Consider the following 17,310-nt stretch of genomic DNA (forward strand, 5'->3'; position numbering starts at 1 on the left):
GTCAGGTTCATGCAACATTTATGACATTGTTGGTCAGTCTGTCTGCTTGACAATCCTATTTTGCTGCAATAAAAATGATTGAAGTGAGATGAACAGACTGAAAACTTTATCTTATTAGATAAAACATGTTAACACAGTTTTCCTTTGGGGACTTCATTTGAAGTTGAAAAAAGTAATAAATCGCAATATAGGCCTATGTTATCGCAATACTCAGAATATCACAGTATCGTGATAGTATCGTGACCGAAGTATCGTGATAATATCGTGACCGAAGTATCGTGATAATATCGTATCGCGGGACCTCTGGTGATTCCCACCCCTATTGTATATGATAGGATTTCAGCAGGCATCATTCCAGGATATCAAATATCCTTGATTATTTTCTCAACCACAAACATTCGTCTCCTAAACTGAAGCATATTCCAAAAATCCTAACAACCAAATAACGATTCAGCAAAGTGGAAACTGCAGCAAGTGTTGCATTGGACCGAAATGAGTTCTGGGCCTGCAGATCACATTCCACATACGGAGTGCATTAGGACGTCAGCCTGGCACACCGCTCAGCTTTAAACCAGATTTTCCTCTTTGACAACTTGCTGCGAAGCCAGAGCAAGTCTCCGATGGCCGCTGCTCTCGTTTCTAGCATCATTTCATTTATTAAACGTTGCCGAGTTTGAGAAGCTACATGTGAAACCCGAACTCCTGTAGAGCAATCGCAAGAAGCATGTTGTCAAACGGTTTTTGGGGCTTTTCACTGAGCAAACGTTCCCAGTAGATCTGCTGGACTGTGGGGGAGAAAGTCAGCACTCCTTGTTCTTCTTTGGAATTCAGATTGCATTCATGTGTCGGCTCATTGTGCTGCTGCAAAATGAACCTCCTCCTCCAGAACTACCTTTTGGCCACTCTAAAAATGAGTGAAACATCTCACACACTTTGGCTTCTGTGTTAGACTGTGCATGGCTGTGCATGGCTTCATGCAGATTTGCACTAACCTACAGTCACGTGAACTGCAAACATACAGTAAGGGTCCAGTTTTGAGAATGAACTCTTCAACAAAAGATGTAGCAAATCTTTATTATGTTATCACATAATCTGCAATCTAAAAATACACCCATTTTGATGTATATACATGTCGATTTCATCAGGTCTCACTGGTTGGTGTGTTCCTCTTACATCTCAGCAACACACTCAACCGTAACACGGGCTCCGCTGCCGAGGCTATTTGGAGATGATGTTGGTCGTCACGATTGTCTCGCCGTTCCGGTTCTTGGCTTTGCAGATGTAGTTTCCAAAGTCGATGGTCTCCATGTCTTCTACAGTCAGGACGCTCTGAGAGATCCTCGTGGTGTGGCTTATTCCTCTGTTAACCAGCCTCCAGGACGTGTGGGTGTGAACCGGGCGACGGCCCTACACAATAAAACAAACGTGATCTACTCCCACTGTGGGGTTTTCTGGTGACAATCGGGGCGGGGAAAGGATTGATCTATGATTCAAAACGGTTAGGTAATCACAAAATCCACCATGGTTTATCTGATAACCTAAAACTTACCCTCCAATTAAGAATGTGTTATGATTATTAACCCTGTTTACAATATCAACATGTCTCTGTGTGGACGATTTAATTGAAGCAGACTGACATGTGTAAACGCAGGTTGCTGACTTTGTCCTCAATCAGGTGCGACTGTAGGATTTAAGCCCAGTTGTCGTCTTACCTGACCAGGATAAGACCAGGTGAAGCTCACGTCCACCTCCGGCTCCCCCAACACTGTGCAGGTTACGTCGACGTTGTCGCCTCCTCCCACTGACTCCGGAGAGGCGTCGAGGCTCACAAACGGTGGCCCACTCGGAACTGGCAACAAGAAACGGTGACCAATGTTAAAACTCATAAGACTCACAGGTGAAAGCTGAGGGGTATTTAACCAGTTAAACCTCCGTCCCCAGTCCAAAATCCGTCTCTCTCCAGTCAAACATGCCACGGGAGCTTAATTTGACCTAAACCGCACACGCACAATTTCCATTCCATAAATTCACTGCTCTTCTTCCTCCTCATATTTGCAAAATCTAGACTGTGTTTCCATTTCAGTTGGAAATCGCCCACACGAACCAAGCTCAGCAGAGAGGAGCGAGGAAGCCTTTGACAGCTGAGAAATACAACCCTTTCCTAGAGGCTGATGAAGCAAAAAAAAAAACCAGCACTTGATTCATGACTTTGTAGAAAATGCCTGTCACCGTGGTTCTTGCTTTTAATCACTGAAGTCATAATTAAAGTTTCTATGTTTGGCAGTTAAACACACAAGAGGAAAAAGGTCACTGACCCAGCCCTCTGAGCAGCGACACCATTTGAGACTATCTGTGATAAGTGTGACTCCTTACCCTCCACATAGAGCAGCTGGTACTTGGTGGAGATCTGAGGGGTGCCCTTGGTCACGGCCTTGCAGTAGAAGACCCCCTGGTGCTCCAGGCTGGGGCTCTGCAAGACAAACCCCTTGGTGGGGTCGTAGGTCACCTGCGTCCCGTTGGCTGGGATCTCCTCCGGAGGGACTTCTCTGTGAAGGGACACCTTGGCCTGCGGGTCGGTCACGCGGCAGGGCACCACGGCGGGCCTGTCCGGGCGCAGGTACACGATCTCGAAGTGGATGGCAGAGGGGACGAAGAGGTTGTCTTTGTCTGTTTAGGGGGACAGGTGTAAGGTTCGGATGTGGTATTGTCCTCTATGACACTGGTGCCAAAAATACACCTAAATGGAGACAGGCCATCCAATCTCAAAGGTGATCTATGTATTTGATGGACCAAAGGGTTGTGATCTTATAAATGATAACGAAGCATAAATAAATATCATATTCATGTTATGATGAATCATTAACCATTTATTAAAGTGGCATCGTGTGCTCTTTGTAAATATCCCTTATTTCTCATTTTAGAAACTGTAAAGCTCAGTGTGCTGAGAGTGCTTTGCCTCACCTGTGAAGTAGATGTATGAGACGTCGGTGCGATCGTGGTCCCTCTCACACTCGGTGCCGTCACACACGATCACCCAGCAGCTGTAGGGCCCCGTGTCGGCAGCAGAGGGCGACGTCAGGATCAGTTGGCTGTACTTGTCGCTCGGATTGATGCTGGAGGCGGGAAACAAAAATATATATATATGAGACTTACACACTTGCATCAGCTTATAGCACGACAAATGGCTGACGCGCGCTTCGGACACCTGAGGCGCGAGTCGTTGAAGATGTCCAGGTAGGTCGGGTACGACCATCCGATAGAATTGCCTTTGCAGCGCAGCTCCATGTCCCTCCCGGGCGTCAGGGTGGTGCTCGAGCCCAGGCGTAGGAAGCGCCCCTTATCTAAGACCTGGGTCAGCAGGGACTGGCCTTTCCCTTCTCCATCTTTTGGTTTGGTAGGTCGCGCCTTCACCCGCTTCCCCCCAGGACGGATGCGGTTCTCTCCTACATCTTTTCTCCGCTTGACCTGCTGGCAGGCACCTGGACGCACAGAGGGAGGAGGGTGAGTTAGAGGCAAGAGCCAAGATGATGAAGATAAATCACAAAATCAGCCGTTGCCGGAGCTGTGCTGTGGCCTAATTCTTTACAGACTGTCCAGACTGGTGTTCAGTTTGCCCATCCAGAGAGATACTCTTCCTGTTTCCCCCAGCTGTGACAACAGTTGAGCAGGAAGTGTGAAATCCTTATTACTGGCACAAAATGTCCAGAACCCAGAACCCTCTTTCAGCTGCGGCACAAAACAAAAATCTGTCTGTAATGTAGACTTTCAGGGTTTGTTGTTTCATTCTTTCGTGCAGAATTAATGAGAACTCCAAGCAGAGGTCAGCAGCGAGGGCTGGTTAATTAGAAACGCCTGCTGCATGCCTCAGATGCAGCTGGTTTGAGTTGGTCTGCAGAAATACTTTGCAAAAACTTCACACAACTCTTCTGCAAACTTTTACAATTCACATGCATTATATACAATTCAAATAGAGGAGATTAGTTGCAGTGTTCGCCTGAGGAGAGACAGAATGATTGACAAAATGTGTCGATCGAGTGTTTGCCTCATGTGAAGCAGATCTACCTCTTTGTGAATCCACCTCCCATTCGACGCACAATCACAGAGACTGGTGCCCACCAGCCAGCCACACAACCTCAGATTATTTAATCCTCCCTGCAGGTTACACTCCAAGTTCTCATTTTTGCTTCAACCATAAGTCTACCAGACAGATGTGGAGACTTTACTCACCGTTTTGGAGCTCAACCCAGAGCAGCGCCAGGCAAAACACAACCCAGAGCTTCATGCTGTGTGCTGACGGGACGGTGCGCTCTGCTGGGACGGAGAGAGTCGGGGAGTTTTGATGCGGGGCTCAGTAGGAACTCTGCGGGCTCCAGCTGCCCCGTCTAGATTTCCAGCTCCATCCTCACAGAGTGAGAGGAAAGGGGAAAATAAGCTCAGAGCCTTTTCTGTTTACTCCCTCTCCTCAGAGCTCAGGAGCAGAAGCAGGAACTCTAGAGCCCTCTGCTGGACCTGAGTGTAAATCGTGTTCAAGGATAGCCTCACATCTGGAAGATTACTTACATGCTCATATGCACATTAACAGAGTCCTTTTAAAGGGTGATGACGGGATCAGAAAAGCACGGCTGTGTTTTCTGGCTGTGGCGTTCATTGTTTCACATGCTGCACACCTAGCAACATCCTGATTAGTGCTGTAACACATGGTGTTCTGCCCTGGACCACACTTGCTGTGATGGGAAAACTAAATGGGATGTGGCCAGAATTGTAGCAAAGTTTCAACGGGTGCACTGCGTTCCACATACTTATTATTTTTACTTTGAATCCATACGCTGCCATAACAATGCAGTATGCCATTATTAATGTTTCTCTGGCATAGATAGTATGGGTGTAGGAGCTATGTATTTGATTTGTGTTTATGAGTAATATGCTTTTCAAGCACCAGGTGGTGCTTTGGTACTGGCCTCAGCCGATGTAGTTGTGATGCAAGGGATCGCAGGTGTGGCTGATTGGAGAAAGAGGCAAACAGTTTTTGACTGTGTATGGCCAACATTGTGTGGCGATATTTGTTTAAATGTTGTGATCGAACTTATTGGAAGTGACGGACACTTGCTGAAAAACCAGTGGCAAGACAGACGCCATGACATAAAGTAATGGTGACTTTGTATATTGTTTCTCTGAGCACGTGTCCAAACAATTAAGATCAGTCAGCAGCCAGTAGAGGCCAAAGTATAGGACTTACAGTCACTACAATTGGTATTAGAACGCACAGTTCGAGAGCAGTGAAGCAGCACTTTGTGACAAAAACAGTCGTGTGTAGTTGGGGACCCAATCAAGTTTCAGGTTCCTTTGGGAGACGTTTCTCCTCTAAACTTCTCAAATGGTTTCATTTAAAAAGTTATTCGAGGCGCAAAGAGATGACGGTATCCAATGTTTCGAGCTTAAAAAATTCAAAATAAAATCTAGTGTGTGAAATGTTTAAATGTCTGAACACTGTTATGTTATTTGAAATATTTTTCCATTCACAAAGGAGTAAATGAAACATTTTACCTTGTAGTCCTTAGGTGTTGTTGTTGTTTCTCTTCCTGAACACCATCCAGTGCAAATCCACAAATACGGGATACCACAGCATATAACATAATAATAATAAACTGTGATTTGTTGGCAATAATAAAAAACAGACTGTCTAAAAAGTAAGAGGCCGTATTTCGAGCCTTTACTTCAGGAAATACCACAAAGCAAAAATATTCAATTACAATTAAAGAATACTTCATTCAAAGTGTTAATAAAGTACCATCAGCAAAATATACCCATACTGTCATAAGTAAAAGTACTCGTTATCCTCTTTCAAAATATTATTTTATGTACGCCTCATTTTACAGGTCTGCGGTTCACCTTATAGTTTCCTAGGAACTAATTAATAATTACAGGTAAGGCGTTCCCATTAAAGATACAGCTACATTTAAATCCAAATAAAAATGTGTTCATTATTTATTTATAACTGCTTTCCTTCAGGCAAATTGCATTGCCTGTTGGTGCATTTGTTCGGGACTTCTGTTGCGTATTAATACACATTTGGTGCTTAAGTGACAATTTATGGTCACAGTAAACTACAGCGTCCGTGTTCATTGTAATGCAGGCACATGTCACCCAGTGCAACGGTGTTGCTCATTGATGTGTTTTCAATGGTGTTCATGGCACTGAAGAAGGTGTGCAGGTGTGCTGCATTGCCCAACTGGGTGCACTTGGTCTGGGAAAGAAGGGATTAAAAGCTTATGTGCCGGCAGCACATTTATTAATGTCAATAATTTAGTTTTCATACTTGCTGATAACCAAACACTCTCCTGCCAGATCCCAACAGTGTAACAGTATGAGTAGTTAAAACTAGCTCCATCTTGACCAGCTATACCTATAATAAAATGCTACTTACACATTGTTACCATCTAATAATGTCATGTATTACAAAATATCAGTCACAGGGGACATTTGACACAAGTACTTGTACTACTTTTGATTCTATAGGTATATTTTGCAGATAATACTTAAATAGGATATTGAATGCAGAACTTGTACTTTTTGTATTGGAGTATTTTTGTATTGGAGTATTTTTACTGGAGTAAAAGATCTGAGTAAGCTATGAATAAATGGCCACATGGGGGCGTCATCTACATAACAAAATGAATCGGTTATTTGATTTATGGCCCAACTCTCAGATTTCATTAAAATGTTGTTGTTTTTTCAGATATCCTGCTAACTAACAGACAAATACTTAAACACAACCACCTTAAGGCAGTAATATAAAAGAGAAAAGAAAACATGAAACACTGTGTTACTGGAAAATACATTTATTGTACTTGTGCAGTTGGTAACAAGTGATACTGTATCATGACATCGTGGTTACTTCTACCCTGTAACCTCACTGGAAGACTCCACACTGTTCATGTAGAGGTTCAGAATAGTAGAACACCTACAAACTCCTGCTGAGGCAAGCTTCTGGATTTGTTCCACATTCATTTAAACCACTGCACTGCACACACCAGGGCTCAACACTAACCTTTAAAAGGCATCGACAGGCTGGCAACCAGGCATGAGCTTTTGGTTGCCAAAACTGAAAATATGGTTGTCATTTTTAGTCACCATATATTTTGAGTAATTAAGCAGTTGTCCTGTACGTCAGCTTAAAAATGAAAATGTGACATGAAAGAATAAAAGCGTTATAATAGAAACCGAACAAAAAACTCTTCCGTCCAGCTCAAAGATGCCGAGACACTAGCTTCCTTTTTGTTTTTTCGTTCAGGTTCATCTGCTTTTTTGTTTGTCAGTTGAATCTTCTTGTGCGTTCGTGATGTTGACAGGTTAGTCCACCCCAAGAACAAACAACAGTTGCTTCCACATTGTCTCTAAAACAGATGCCTGTGCGCAGGCGAGTAAACGCCCCAAAGCACGTGCAGCTTTGTGACATGTAGCTTTGACACATGCACCGATGCGACAAATATTAAACATGTACTTTTTTTTTGCTGTTTACTGTCCCTACTTTTGTTAAAAAATTGGTCGCCACTGAGGCCAAGAATTGGTTGCCAGTTTCTCCAAATGGTTGCCAAACCTGGCAACTGCTACTGTCGAGCCCTGCACATCAATCAACCTGATCACCAACATCCCAAAGTTTCTACCGTTAACTAGAGCTCACTGAGCCTGACAGGGTTCCCCCTGAAAGCCCAGAGGAAAGAATGAAAGTGCTGAATCTTCATGCAGTTTAGCACAAAAAGTCTTCAACACGGTTATAAAGCAACACAGACTCCAGTCCTTGAAGCAAGAAGACACCCAACACAAGAGAATAAACCTGGAAAAAGGACCCAGTTCATCTAAATGATGCGGCAAGACCGACCTTTGGAATGAATTGTTGTGCTTCATGTTAGGTGTCAAAGAGAATCATTTCATGAAGGTCTGTAACCGTATCAAAATATCAGACAATACAGCATGTCATATATCTGACAGTGGAAAACGCTACCACTAAAATACTTCTTGAGCAGAGTTCTGTATCAAATAAGGATCGTCATATTCATATTGTAACAGTTCATAGATAAAACACACTCTAGCAAAAATGCAAAAGTAAACCTGTGCTGAGTAAAGCCACCACCACCACGACAGATACAGATACCTCAATAACTACAGCTACAGACTGCTAGGATCTGTTGCATGCCACCTACAGAAGTCTTCTCCACCAGCACTTACTGGACTTCCATTAGTCTACCACAAACTAACATTACTTTTAATAGTAGTACATAATTGGTGTATCCAAAATCTAATAATACTCTGGAGGAATAAAATGGACAACACAGATTCCCAAGACTTTACATTTAAAAACCCACTTGTACAAACTTGCTTAAAGTGTAAAGAATAACAGAAAAGGAAAATAGAGAGAGAGAGAGAGAGAGAGAGAGAGAGAGAGAGAGAGAGAGAGAGAGAGAGAGAGAGAGAGAGAGAGAGAGAGAGGCTTTGCTGCAGTGGTGCACAGACTGCTTCAGTGTTAAAGGAAATGAACATCACCCTCCAGTGTGTTACCTGTCCTTTTTTAATTCTGTCTCTGTGCTGTCCGTAAAGCGCAATGTGACCTAATGCGAGTCCATCGCAGTGATAGAGCGGCTTCCCACATCATGTGGCCGCTAATACAGAGTTCTGACGCCGCCCGTGTGAACAGGTGCATCAAGGCAGAGCTGCTGTGTGCTTTCATGCATCTGTCGCCTCACAGAGTCCATCACTTTAAAACTGGCTGGTCTTTTCTGGGCGGATGAAACCCTCTTGGTCTTTTCCCGCCGCACCCGTACCGGCCCGCTTCTCCCCGCCGGTCTTGCTGTGTTCCAGGGTGCTGCTGCTGTTGACGAGACCCTGGAGTTTGCGCAGGCGCTCCTCACTGTGCCACATGCCGTAGCCGAAGTAGATCACGAAACCTGAAAAATAAAAATACGTTGGAAAAGACATGAGATACCAAAAAACAAAAGTTGATATGTGTTTGCTAAATACGAAGCTACATCTTAGCGTAGCTTAGCTTAGCTTAGCTTGGCTTGTACGAACGACAAAATCCGTCCACCAGCACCTCTGAAGCTCATTAACTAACACGATATATCTAAAAAAAACAAAAAACAAAGTGTGAGTGATTTTGTGCTGAAATATTTCTCGACGAGGAGCAGTGACTTCTTGAAGTTTCCAACGGTTCCAACGGTTGATGACAAGACGCCAGGAAGTCACTGCTCCCGGTAGAGACAGAGTACCTTTAGACAGAGCCGGGATAGCGGTCCTTATGCTAAGCTAAGCTAACCGTAGCAGCTCTAGCTTCATGTTTAGCATACACGTGAGAGTGGTATTGAGCTTCTCACCTAACTCCTAACCAAAAAGCATATTTCCAAAAATGTCTATTACTCCTTTAAATGTCCACAACTCACCCACGGCCATCCACACAGAGAAACGTATCCAGGTATCTCCACTCAGCTGAACCATGAGGTAAATATTGACAAATATGCTCAGAATGGGCAGAAAAGGCAGAAGGGGAACCTGTGACGGAAAACAAGCAAAGATAAATCTACCATCAATGTATATGTATTGGATCAGCCTCATCACCATGAGGTGAGACTATGAAACCGGCGCACTTATTGAGCTGCCACGCACCATGAAGGAGACCTTCGTGCTGGTCTGAGGCTGCCTGCAGACCATGAAGACGCAGCCACTGAAGATGAGGAGGCCCACGGTCAGGAGCGCCAGGATCCACACTTCCATGCCCAGGATGGAGTAGATGTGGTACGTTGTGAGGTAACTGACCACGCACACTACCAGCACTGTGGTTTGAAAACACACACACACATACACTTAATTCTGACGTCTTTTGTCACATCATTAAAACAAAAGAACCTGGCCTGCTTACCGAGTACACAGACGGTCATGTTGACCACACTGGAGGAATGCTCGGAGGGTGAGGCGGGAGGGTGCAGGACAGCCTGCAGGGTGGAGCTGCCGCCGTTGAGCATGTTCAGGTGGGACTCGGACTCCGTCAGGTCAGACTCCCCCGCCTCAGAGGACAGGTAGTCCCTCTCGCCGGTGCCTGCCCGCTGCACTAGGGCTCCATCTGGCTGGTACCTGGACGACAGCGGAGTCAGAGATTAAAGGTCACGAGTCTGCATTTCACTATGGAAAGATGTTCGAAGCACTACCTGTTTACATACAGCCTCCTTTAAGCAGCTACAAAACACTTTCATTGTGAATTATATGTTTGGTTTTACTTTACAACTGAGGCCTATAAATCCAGTTTGAACCAGTGAACGGACACTGTGTCCGTGTTAACGCTGCTGTGGTGATGAGTCACCTCGGTGCAACCAGCAGAGGTGTACAACGTGTCCAGAGTTTAACAGTACAAGGAGCCTGAGTAAACGCCTTCATTCACTCAAGCAGCCACTACACAGTCACACAATGGGAGCATTCACAGTTCTTACATCACCAGAGTGATGCAACAGCATGAGGCGTTTGTAATCGTACCTGTGGGTTTTTAGAAAAGCTAAAAGGGACGCTGTTTCACAATGTTGCACAAATAACACTTCTTGGTTATTTACAAATGTACCCACCTGAGAATCAGCACACACACAGCAACCAGTGAGTAGGCCAGCAGGGTCCCAATGGACATCATGTCAACCAGCGCTTTGAGGTCAAACAGGAAAGCCATGATGGCTATAGCAGGTAAAAACAAAAAACACAAATTACATGAAAACATTTATACCCACAACATTCTTGCAATTATAATTTGAAAAGCTGTTTTCTTCAGATGCCCCATCCAACAGATGCACACATGAACAGATGAAAATTAAACTTCATGCAGACATGTTTTCACAATAAAACGAAATTAAATGAAATGATTCCCCCGGGCTCGCAGCTGCAATCATCTCCGCGCCGAGTGTCGTTTGATGTGAGATACACTGTGGCGCTCCCCCTCTTGTATCTCAGCACCAGACTCCGGCGTGGAGCTGATCTCAGCAGCACAGTACAAACACAGAGAGGCGGTATGTCCGCTGCCCCCCGCGGCATTATATTAAAGCAAAAATAACAAAGAAAGCTCCCCCGCCCAGGTCTACCAGCTCTGTACATGGCCGGTGTGCTGGGTTCCTTCCCAGGGTTCACCTCTGCCTGCCACTTCACCCGGTCAACCAACTTAAAGGTCATCGCCCCAACACCTGAGCACAGTGAGCATGATGCAACCGCACACCGCACCTTACCGCAAGCTTTAGAAGTAGACCTTTATAATAATGTATGAGCATACCAATCCCCAAAGGTCAACTGTTAGTATTTATTTTTTATTCTATCATTAAAAGTTATTTTACTTGGCTTTATAGCTCATTTAAAAGCAGGCTGAAAATAAGTTTTTTATTGTCGTCTCAGGTTGAATGTTTCATCCCTATTTCATTGTGTGGTCAGAATTGTACTCTTTTGCAACTGTAACCACACCCACCTGTGATGTCACGATGTACTGACACACCCTGGAGTACACTTCCTTTTGTTTGCAGTCTCTGTGCTAAGCTAAGCTAAGCTAACCGCCCACGTTGTTTAATCTGTACGAAAATAATGTAGAAGCCGTGTTTTCATTGACATATTTTTATGTGCATGTCGAATCAATGCATTAGAAAAGCTGTATGTAAACGGCAAAAAAAAAAGACTTCCTCAATTGCATTATGGAACAACCGTTGCTGTGAATATTCTAACGCAGCGAACATTGAACTCGTATGACTGATCTGCTGTGCCCGCTGTCTTCTAGTATATTCACATGACGTCCAAATGCTTGTTTAAAATTGAGGCAAAATCCTGAAGACCTTTCTCCATTTTTCTCTTGTAAATGCCAAGCCGCCTTGTTTCGTTTCTGGTTCTAATCTGTTTACTGGCTGATGCCATTCTTGCATAGTTTATACCACCAGCTTCTGACTAATCTACGATGTAGCAAAGTTGACGGAAATGCACCTAATGCGCATTTCTCTTTTTGCGCCATTTCAAAAGTTTGCTTAAAATTAGCTTGACAACTGATTGGAAACACAGCTTTAGTGTTTTTACTGTGGGGTTATGTGTCGGATTATTTCCTGGCCTGGAGCAGTGACTTCCTGGAGTCGTGGACAAAAATTATTTACATTGATTTTCAGCCTTACTGAAGTGTGTAATGTTTCCTCACATGCTTTTGGAAACACCATCACTAAGTTTAAACATGCAGTCACCACCACCACGTGCATTGATAAAATCCCCAAACAAGTCCACGATACAACCCCACCACAGGCGAGTCCTCATCCCGGGAGCTTACCCGCAGTGGTACCTGCCGCCATGGTGGCAGCCACAGGAGACTGGCGCTTACTCACTTTGGACATAAATTTGAACAGAATACCATCTCGTGCCATGGCAAAGAGAATGCGCGGCAGAGGGAACATGGAGCCCAACAGGCTAGGGAGAAGAGGGTTCATGGTTAAGTTGAGGGCATTCTGGGAAAGAAAACATGACACCGGCACAAATGTGAAAGAACAACATGTGTGTATGGAGGGAAAACCTCCTAAAACTGGACTGAAAGAAGAGAGTGTTGAAGTGTGGTTAAGTTTCCGGAAAATAAAAAAGAGCCAAATGATTATCTGCGTGTTTGTCTGTCTTTCACATTTGATTGGTGGAGAAAGATTAGCAGGAGTGATCTCACTCGACTCTCCCCGGCTCTCACCTGCTACTACACCGGATGTCATAGTGGCAATAAGTGGGGTCTTCGTCTTTGGATTGATTCGGGCTAAGACTTTGAAAAGCACCCCGTCCTGTGCCATAGCATAGATTACACGAGGCATGGGGAAAATGGAGCCCAGCAGACTGCATGAGACAGCAGAGACATGCAAGACCAACACATTAGTCAAAAGCCCCAAACACAGAGAAACACACACATTTACACCAACAATCACATCATCAAAGCGTCATAGCATGCTTAAAGGGACAGTTCACTGCAAAATCAAAGAGAGATGTCCGCCTTATCTCCAATATAATGGGACTGCTTGGCACTCGGCTTGGGGTTTTGATTTTGGGGTGAACTGTACCTTTTTAAAGTAAACAAGTGTCTTTCTTTCCTGTTGGCACGTCTCTCATCAGTCATTAACTTGCATCAACTTAAATGAACACAATAAATCATGGCTGCTTTTGAGGGCAAATTACATACCACTACTGTCTTTTAACAGTCAAATGTTATGATGTCATGCGAGTAGATTTTCGTTGAGTTTTGAGAGCTGGTTTAGGAGTTGAACTTTAAGGGATTTGATGTGCCCTTGAGGCAGTTCAAACATATGAACGCACCAAAATATGTGTCAAAGGGTTTTCACAATCGGGAAAACAACTGTCAAAGGTGCGGACCCCCAAAGTAACAGCCTGAACACCAATTACAGGCACTGACATAGAACTGATACAGAAACCCCTCAGGGTAGAAAGACAGAATGAAGTCACACCACTATATTGTTTAGACAATCCTGCCCACCTCTTTTAAGATATTCTAAGTGGAAATAGTATATTACAAAAACAGGTAGGTGTCTGAAAACAGAGAGAATTAAGCACTGCACCCACTATGTCCCATTGAGCGTCAGGAATCAATCCGATCAGACAGATAGACAGAGACGTGTGGTCAGAGCTTTTGACCTCACCCATGTATAGCATGCACATCAATCAGAACTCAAAGTCGTATTTTAAATACACATCTGAATGCTTTTGTCTACCGTGGATATTGATAGTGTGTCCTCAACTTATTTTTACGAAAGCAGATCCAGTGCTTACCTGGTGGAGAGGGCACACAGTGACCCTGCAGCGACCACGTATTTGGCAGGGCTCCAGCCCACGTATTCAAAGGCCATGGGCAGAGGGCTCTTCTCGTCCAGCAGGTAGTAGGGCATCATCAGCGTGAGCGCGGCGGACACGCCAAAGTACGCCAGGAAACACACGGTCAGTGACACCACGATGCCGATGGGAATGGCTTTCTGGGGGTTCCTTACCTCCTCGCCTGTCACGCACAGACACACCGACGTGTTTGCATTTGGCTTTGACGGGATTGCGCTAAATCACAACCTATCGATGGCTCACCTGTGGTAGCAATGCAGTCGAATCCAACAAAAGCGTAAAAGCAGGTGGCAGCTCCAGCCAAGGTCCCACTGAAGCCGAAGGGCATGAATCCTCCGACTCCATAATCGCTGCTCACGTTGGCCGTCGCCGACAAGTTCCTGAAACATATTGACTGTCATTTCACAGCAACAATTGGACTAAAAATGTCCAGTTGCTGTCATGAAACAACAAACCAGGCTGACCATGAAAGGCCATGAATGCAAAGCTGTTTAGAGAACAGCTGTGCATTCATGGCCTTTTTACAAATCACAACTGTGATGGTTATATGGATGCATTACCTTGCAACTATGGTGACATTTATAAGGGATTCTTCAGTTATCTTCCAGTTGGCCGTGTCTCCTTTGACGAAGCCGGAGATAATGACGAACAAGAGTACGAGCACGTTGACTGAAGTGAAGACTTTGTTGACCCAGGCCGACTCCTTCACGCCAAACGACAGGAGTCCTTAGATGAGCAAGAAGGAGGATCACGGCTAGTTATTACAATTTATTGTGAGGGGTACGTGTGGATGTCAGTACCGCATTTCACAGCGATCGAATAACTGCACATGTTACAGGTAAAGTTTCAGTTATTTTAATGTTAAGTGTTGCATATCTGAGAGCAAATTTGGCGGAACTCTGTGAAATAAATACATTCATGACAGAATTTGTAAAAAATGTAGCTGATCCTGTTTTCATCTGGTTGTGATGAATAGATATTGCATCCGGTCTACACATCTGTGATTCTGAAAAACAACCAAACACTTGCGGGTCGCACTAACTTACCATAATCATTGCACTGGCAGGCCAATGGATTAAACATACTTTATGATAAGGTTTCCGTTTTAGCCTGAAGGTCATGTCCACTTCAAATCCCAGGACTGTCATGAATCTGACCACGGGAAATTAATTTGGAGTACTCTGCAAGTCGTCAACAGCTACTGACAATAATACATCCTCGGCTGCTACAGTAGAGCTTGTCGGTGACCTGACGTTGTAAAGAAACTGTAGTTGTGGGCAGTTCCCAGATGTGATTGTGTGTGACTGTGGGAAAGAGAAGCGGGGTGCTGCTGAGGACTAGCAGGAGACTCAGGGAGTTTCTAAAACCGAAAGGGCGTATGTGATCTCCCAGTGGACTCACATTGCCTATTAGGCACTTATCACATAGTGTCGTGCCATCTCTTTATTGGATTATGCCAGCTGTGGCTCATGAAAGATGGCATGAGTTATCTGTTCTTTGTCACCAGCCCCTGATGCAACATATGGATTTTATGATTTTCAGCCTTTATTTGCTGCCTTACCAGAAAGCAGCAGTATCAGGCACACGGCAAAGAAGTCGGGGTACTGAGCCAGACCGGGAGAGTTCATGCTGAAGTAGGTCTTACAGAACACCTCTATGTGCCCTCCTATCATTTCATCAAATGTGCCACTCCAAGCCCTGGCGACTGAGGAGGTACCTGTGAGAAAGCGAAAAAAAAACAGAAACGAATCAACATCTTCTCTGAACAACACGTGATTAAAAGACAGTCACTAACTCACCTATCACGTAGGAGAGAATGAGGTTCCAACCGGTGATGAAGGCCCAGATCTCTCCGACGGTCACATAGCTATAAAGGTAAGCAGAGCCGGTCTTGGGGACGCGCGCGCCAAACTCAGCGTAGCACAGGCCGGCCATGACGGAGGCCAGGGCAGCAATTAAGAAGGAGATGACTATGCTGGGGCCTGAGTCTCCCTTGGCCACCTCGCCGGCCAGGACGTAGACGCCGGCGCCAAGAGTGCTGCCAACTCCCAGGGCGATGAGGTCGACGGTTCCCAGGCAGCGGCATAGCTTCGAGTCCTCCAGGCTGTTCATGTCGACCACTTTCCTGCGCACCAGGGAGCGGCTGAATGACAGGACCTGCTCCAACATGTTGGCACCTGCAGACGGGGGGGGGGGGAGAGAGATTCAAAGTGAAAATACCTGTGTAGCCTCTGTCTGAGAGACATTTTACTTCTAGCCAGACCACAAACTTAAATGAGTATTTAATGCAATTCATGCTGTGCAGTATATATTGCATAGTTTAATTGGGTGAGTCAACATGTGCATGTGGGGTGAGTACGTGCGCACGCAGCACGAAGGCCTCGACGGCGACACACATAGAGAAGATGATTTGATCTCACCATCACTGTTCTTTATCTCAGCATCAATATTTGATTTGTGAAAGCAAAGGTCAGGTCTGGGAGCAGTTTGCACTTCAGCCACTTTCGCGTTTTGAGCGGCTCTGACAGCTTGTTCTCTTGACAGGAATGCTGAAGAGTAAGTTGGATAACATGTGAGGATGAAACAAGGGTGGGATGGGGACTGCTGAGAGTGACGTTTAGCCTTTAGAGCAGAGGTCTTCAACAGGGGGTCCGCGACCCCTAGGGGGTCCGTGGAGGTACTGCCGGGGGGTCGTGAAATTTTTGGTTGATTAGACAATTTTTCATATTATTTTTTACATTAAAAAAAAAAAGAAAACTTGAATGTGACCATTATTTTAATAGTTCAGTATTGTATGCAAGATAACAGGTATGTTTATGAATGGCAGTGGCACTAATAGGCCATCACTCATTTTTCGTTTCCACATTTATGTTTAAAATGAAAACATCAGTTTGAATAGCTTGTATGCATGATTATCATGTAATTGACAGACAATGTTGATATTGGCATTGGTATCAGCTGACAAGGTATGTTTATAAATGGCAGTGGCACGGCCACCCTGCTCCTTGCACATGTTTAAAATAAAAACATGAATATATGAACCTGTGTATTATTTGAATAGCTTAGTATTGAATAAAGAGGTATGTTTATACATGGCACTAGCCCCAGTTTAATATAAAACACAATTGTATACAATATATATAGTCGGGGGTCCCTGCGCCATCTCTCTATCGGTTTGGGGATCCTTGGCCTGAAAAACGTTGAAGACCCCTGTATTAGAGTATGACGTGCATGATAGGAACGCTGCCAAGAGTTGTGACGTTCGTACAGTAAGTGACCCATTAAAATCCATTGTTTGGGATTATGGTGCAGATCTAAGCTCTCAAAGAGCTGCATTCATAAGGGGACCGTGAATGCAGCTCTAGACATTCAATGTCTGTCGTTACTAATTACACGGAAAAAAAGGACAAAAAGGACGAACTGCAAAGTTGCCTTTGTTTTTCATTG

The 17,310-nt window shown here is 44.6% G+C and overlaps 2 protein-coding genes across 2 annotated transcripts; both read right to left on the minus strand.

Moving 5' to 3' along the window:
* Positions 1-1,099: 1,099 nt before the first annotated feature.
* Positions 1,100-4,362, minus strand: pdgfrl (platelet-derived growth factor receptor-like). Its single transcript, XM_076104039.1, has 6 exons — positions 4,228-4,362; positions 3,206-3,479; positions 2,962-3,113; positions 2,374-2,667; positions 1,713-1,849; positions 1,100-1,407 (listed from the first exon to the last, which is right to left on the minus strand). Exons 1-6 carry the CDS (start codon positions 4,280-4,282, stop codon positions 1,219-1,221), a joined length of 1,101 nt encoding a protein of 366 aa, XP_075960154.1. The 5' UTR covers positions 4,283-4,362; the 3' UTR covers positions 1,100-1,218.
* Positions 4,363-8,610: 4,248 nt separating this feature from the next.
* On the minus strand, positions 8,611-16,032 carry slc7a2 (solute carrier family 7 member 2). Its single transcript, XM_076103238.1, has 11 exons — positions 15,663-16,032; positions 15,425-15,580; positions 14,424-14,589; positions 14,107-14,243; positions 13,804-14,026; positions 12,317-12,453; positions 10,605-10,707; positions 9,911-10,122; positions 9,658-9,824; positions 9,435-9,543; positions 8,611-8,942 (listed from the first exon to the last, which is right to left on the minus strand). The coding sequence occupies exons 1-11, from the start codon at positions 16,030-16,032 to the stop codon at positions 8,755-8,757; spliced, it is 1,968 nt and encodes a 655-aa protein (XP_075959353.1). The 3' UTR covers positions 8,611-8,754.
* Between the last annotated feature and the right edge of the window lie 1,278 nt (positions 16,033-17,310).

This window comes from Anarhichas minor, unplaced genomic scaffold, assembly GCF_050575085.1.
Source record: "Anarhichas minor isolate MPS153535 unplaced genomic scaffold, ASM5057508v1 ptg000028l, whole genome shotgun sequence".
NCBI classification, from domain to species: domain Eukaryota; kingdom Metazoa; phylum Chordata; class Actinopteri; order Perciformes; family Anarhichadidae; genus Anarhichas; species Anarhichas minor.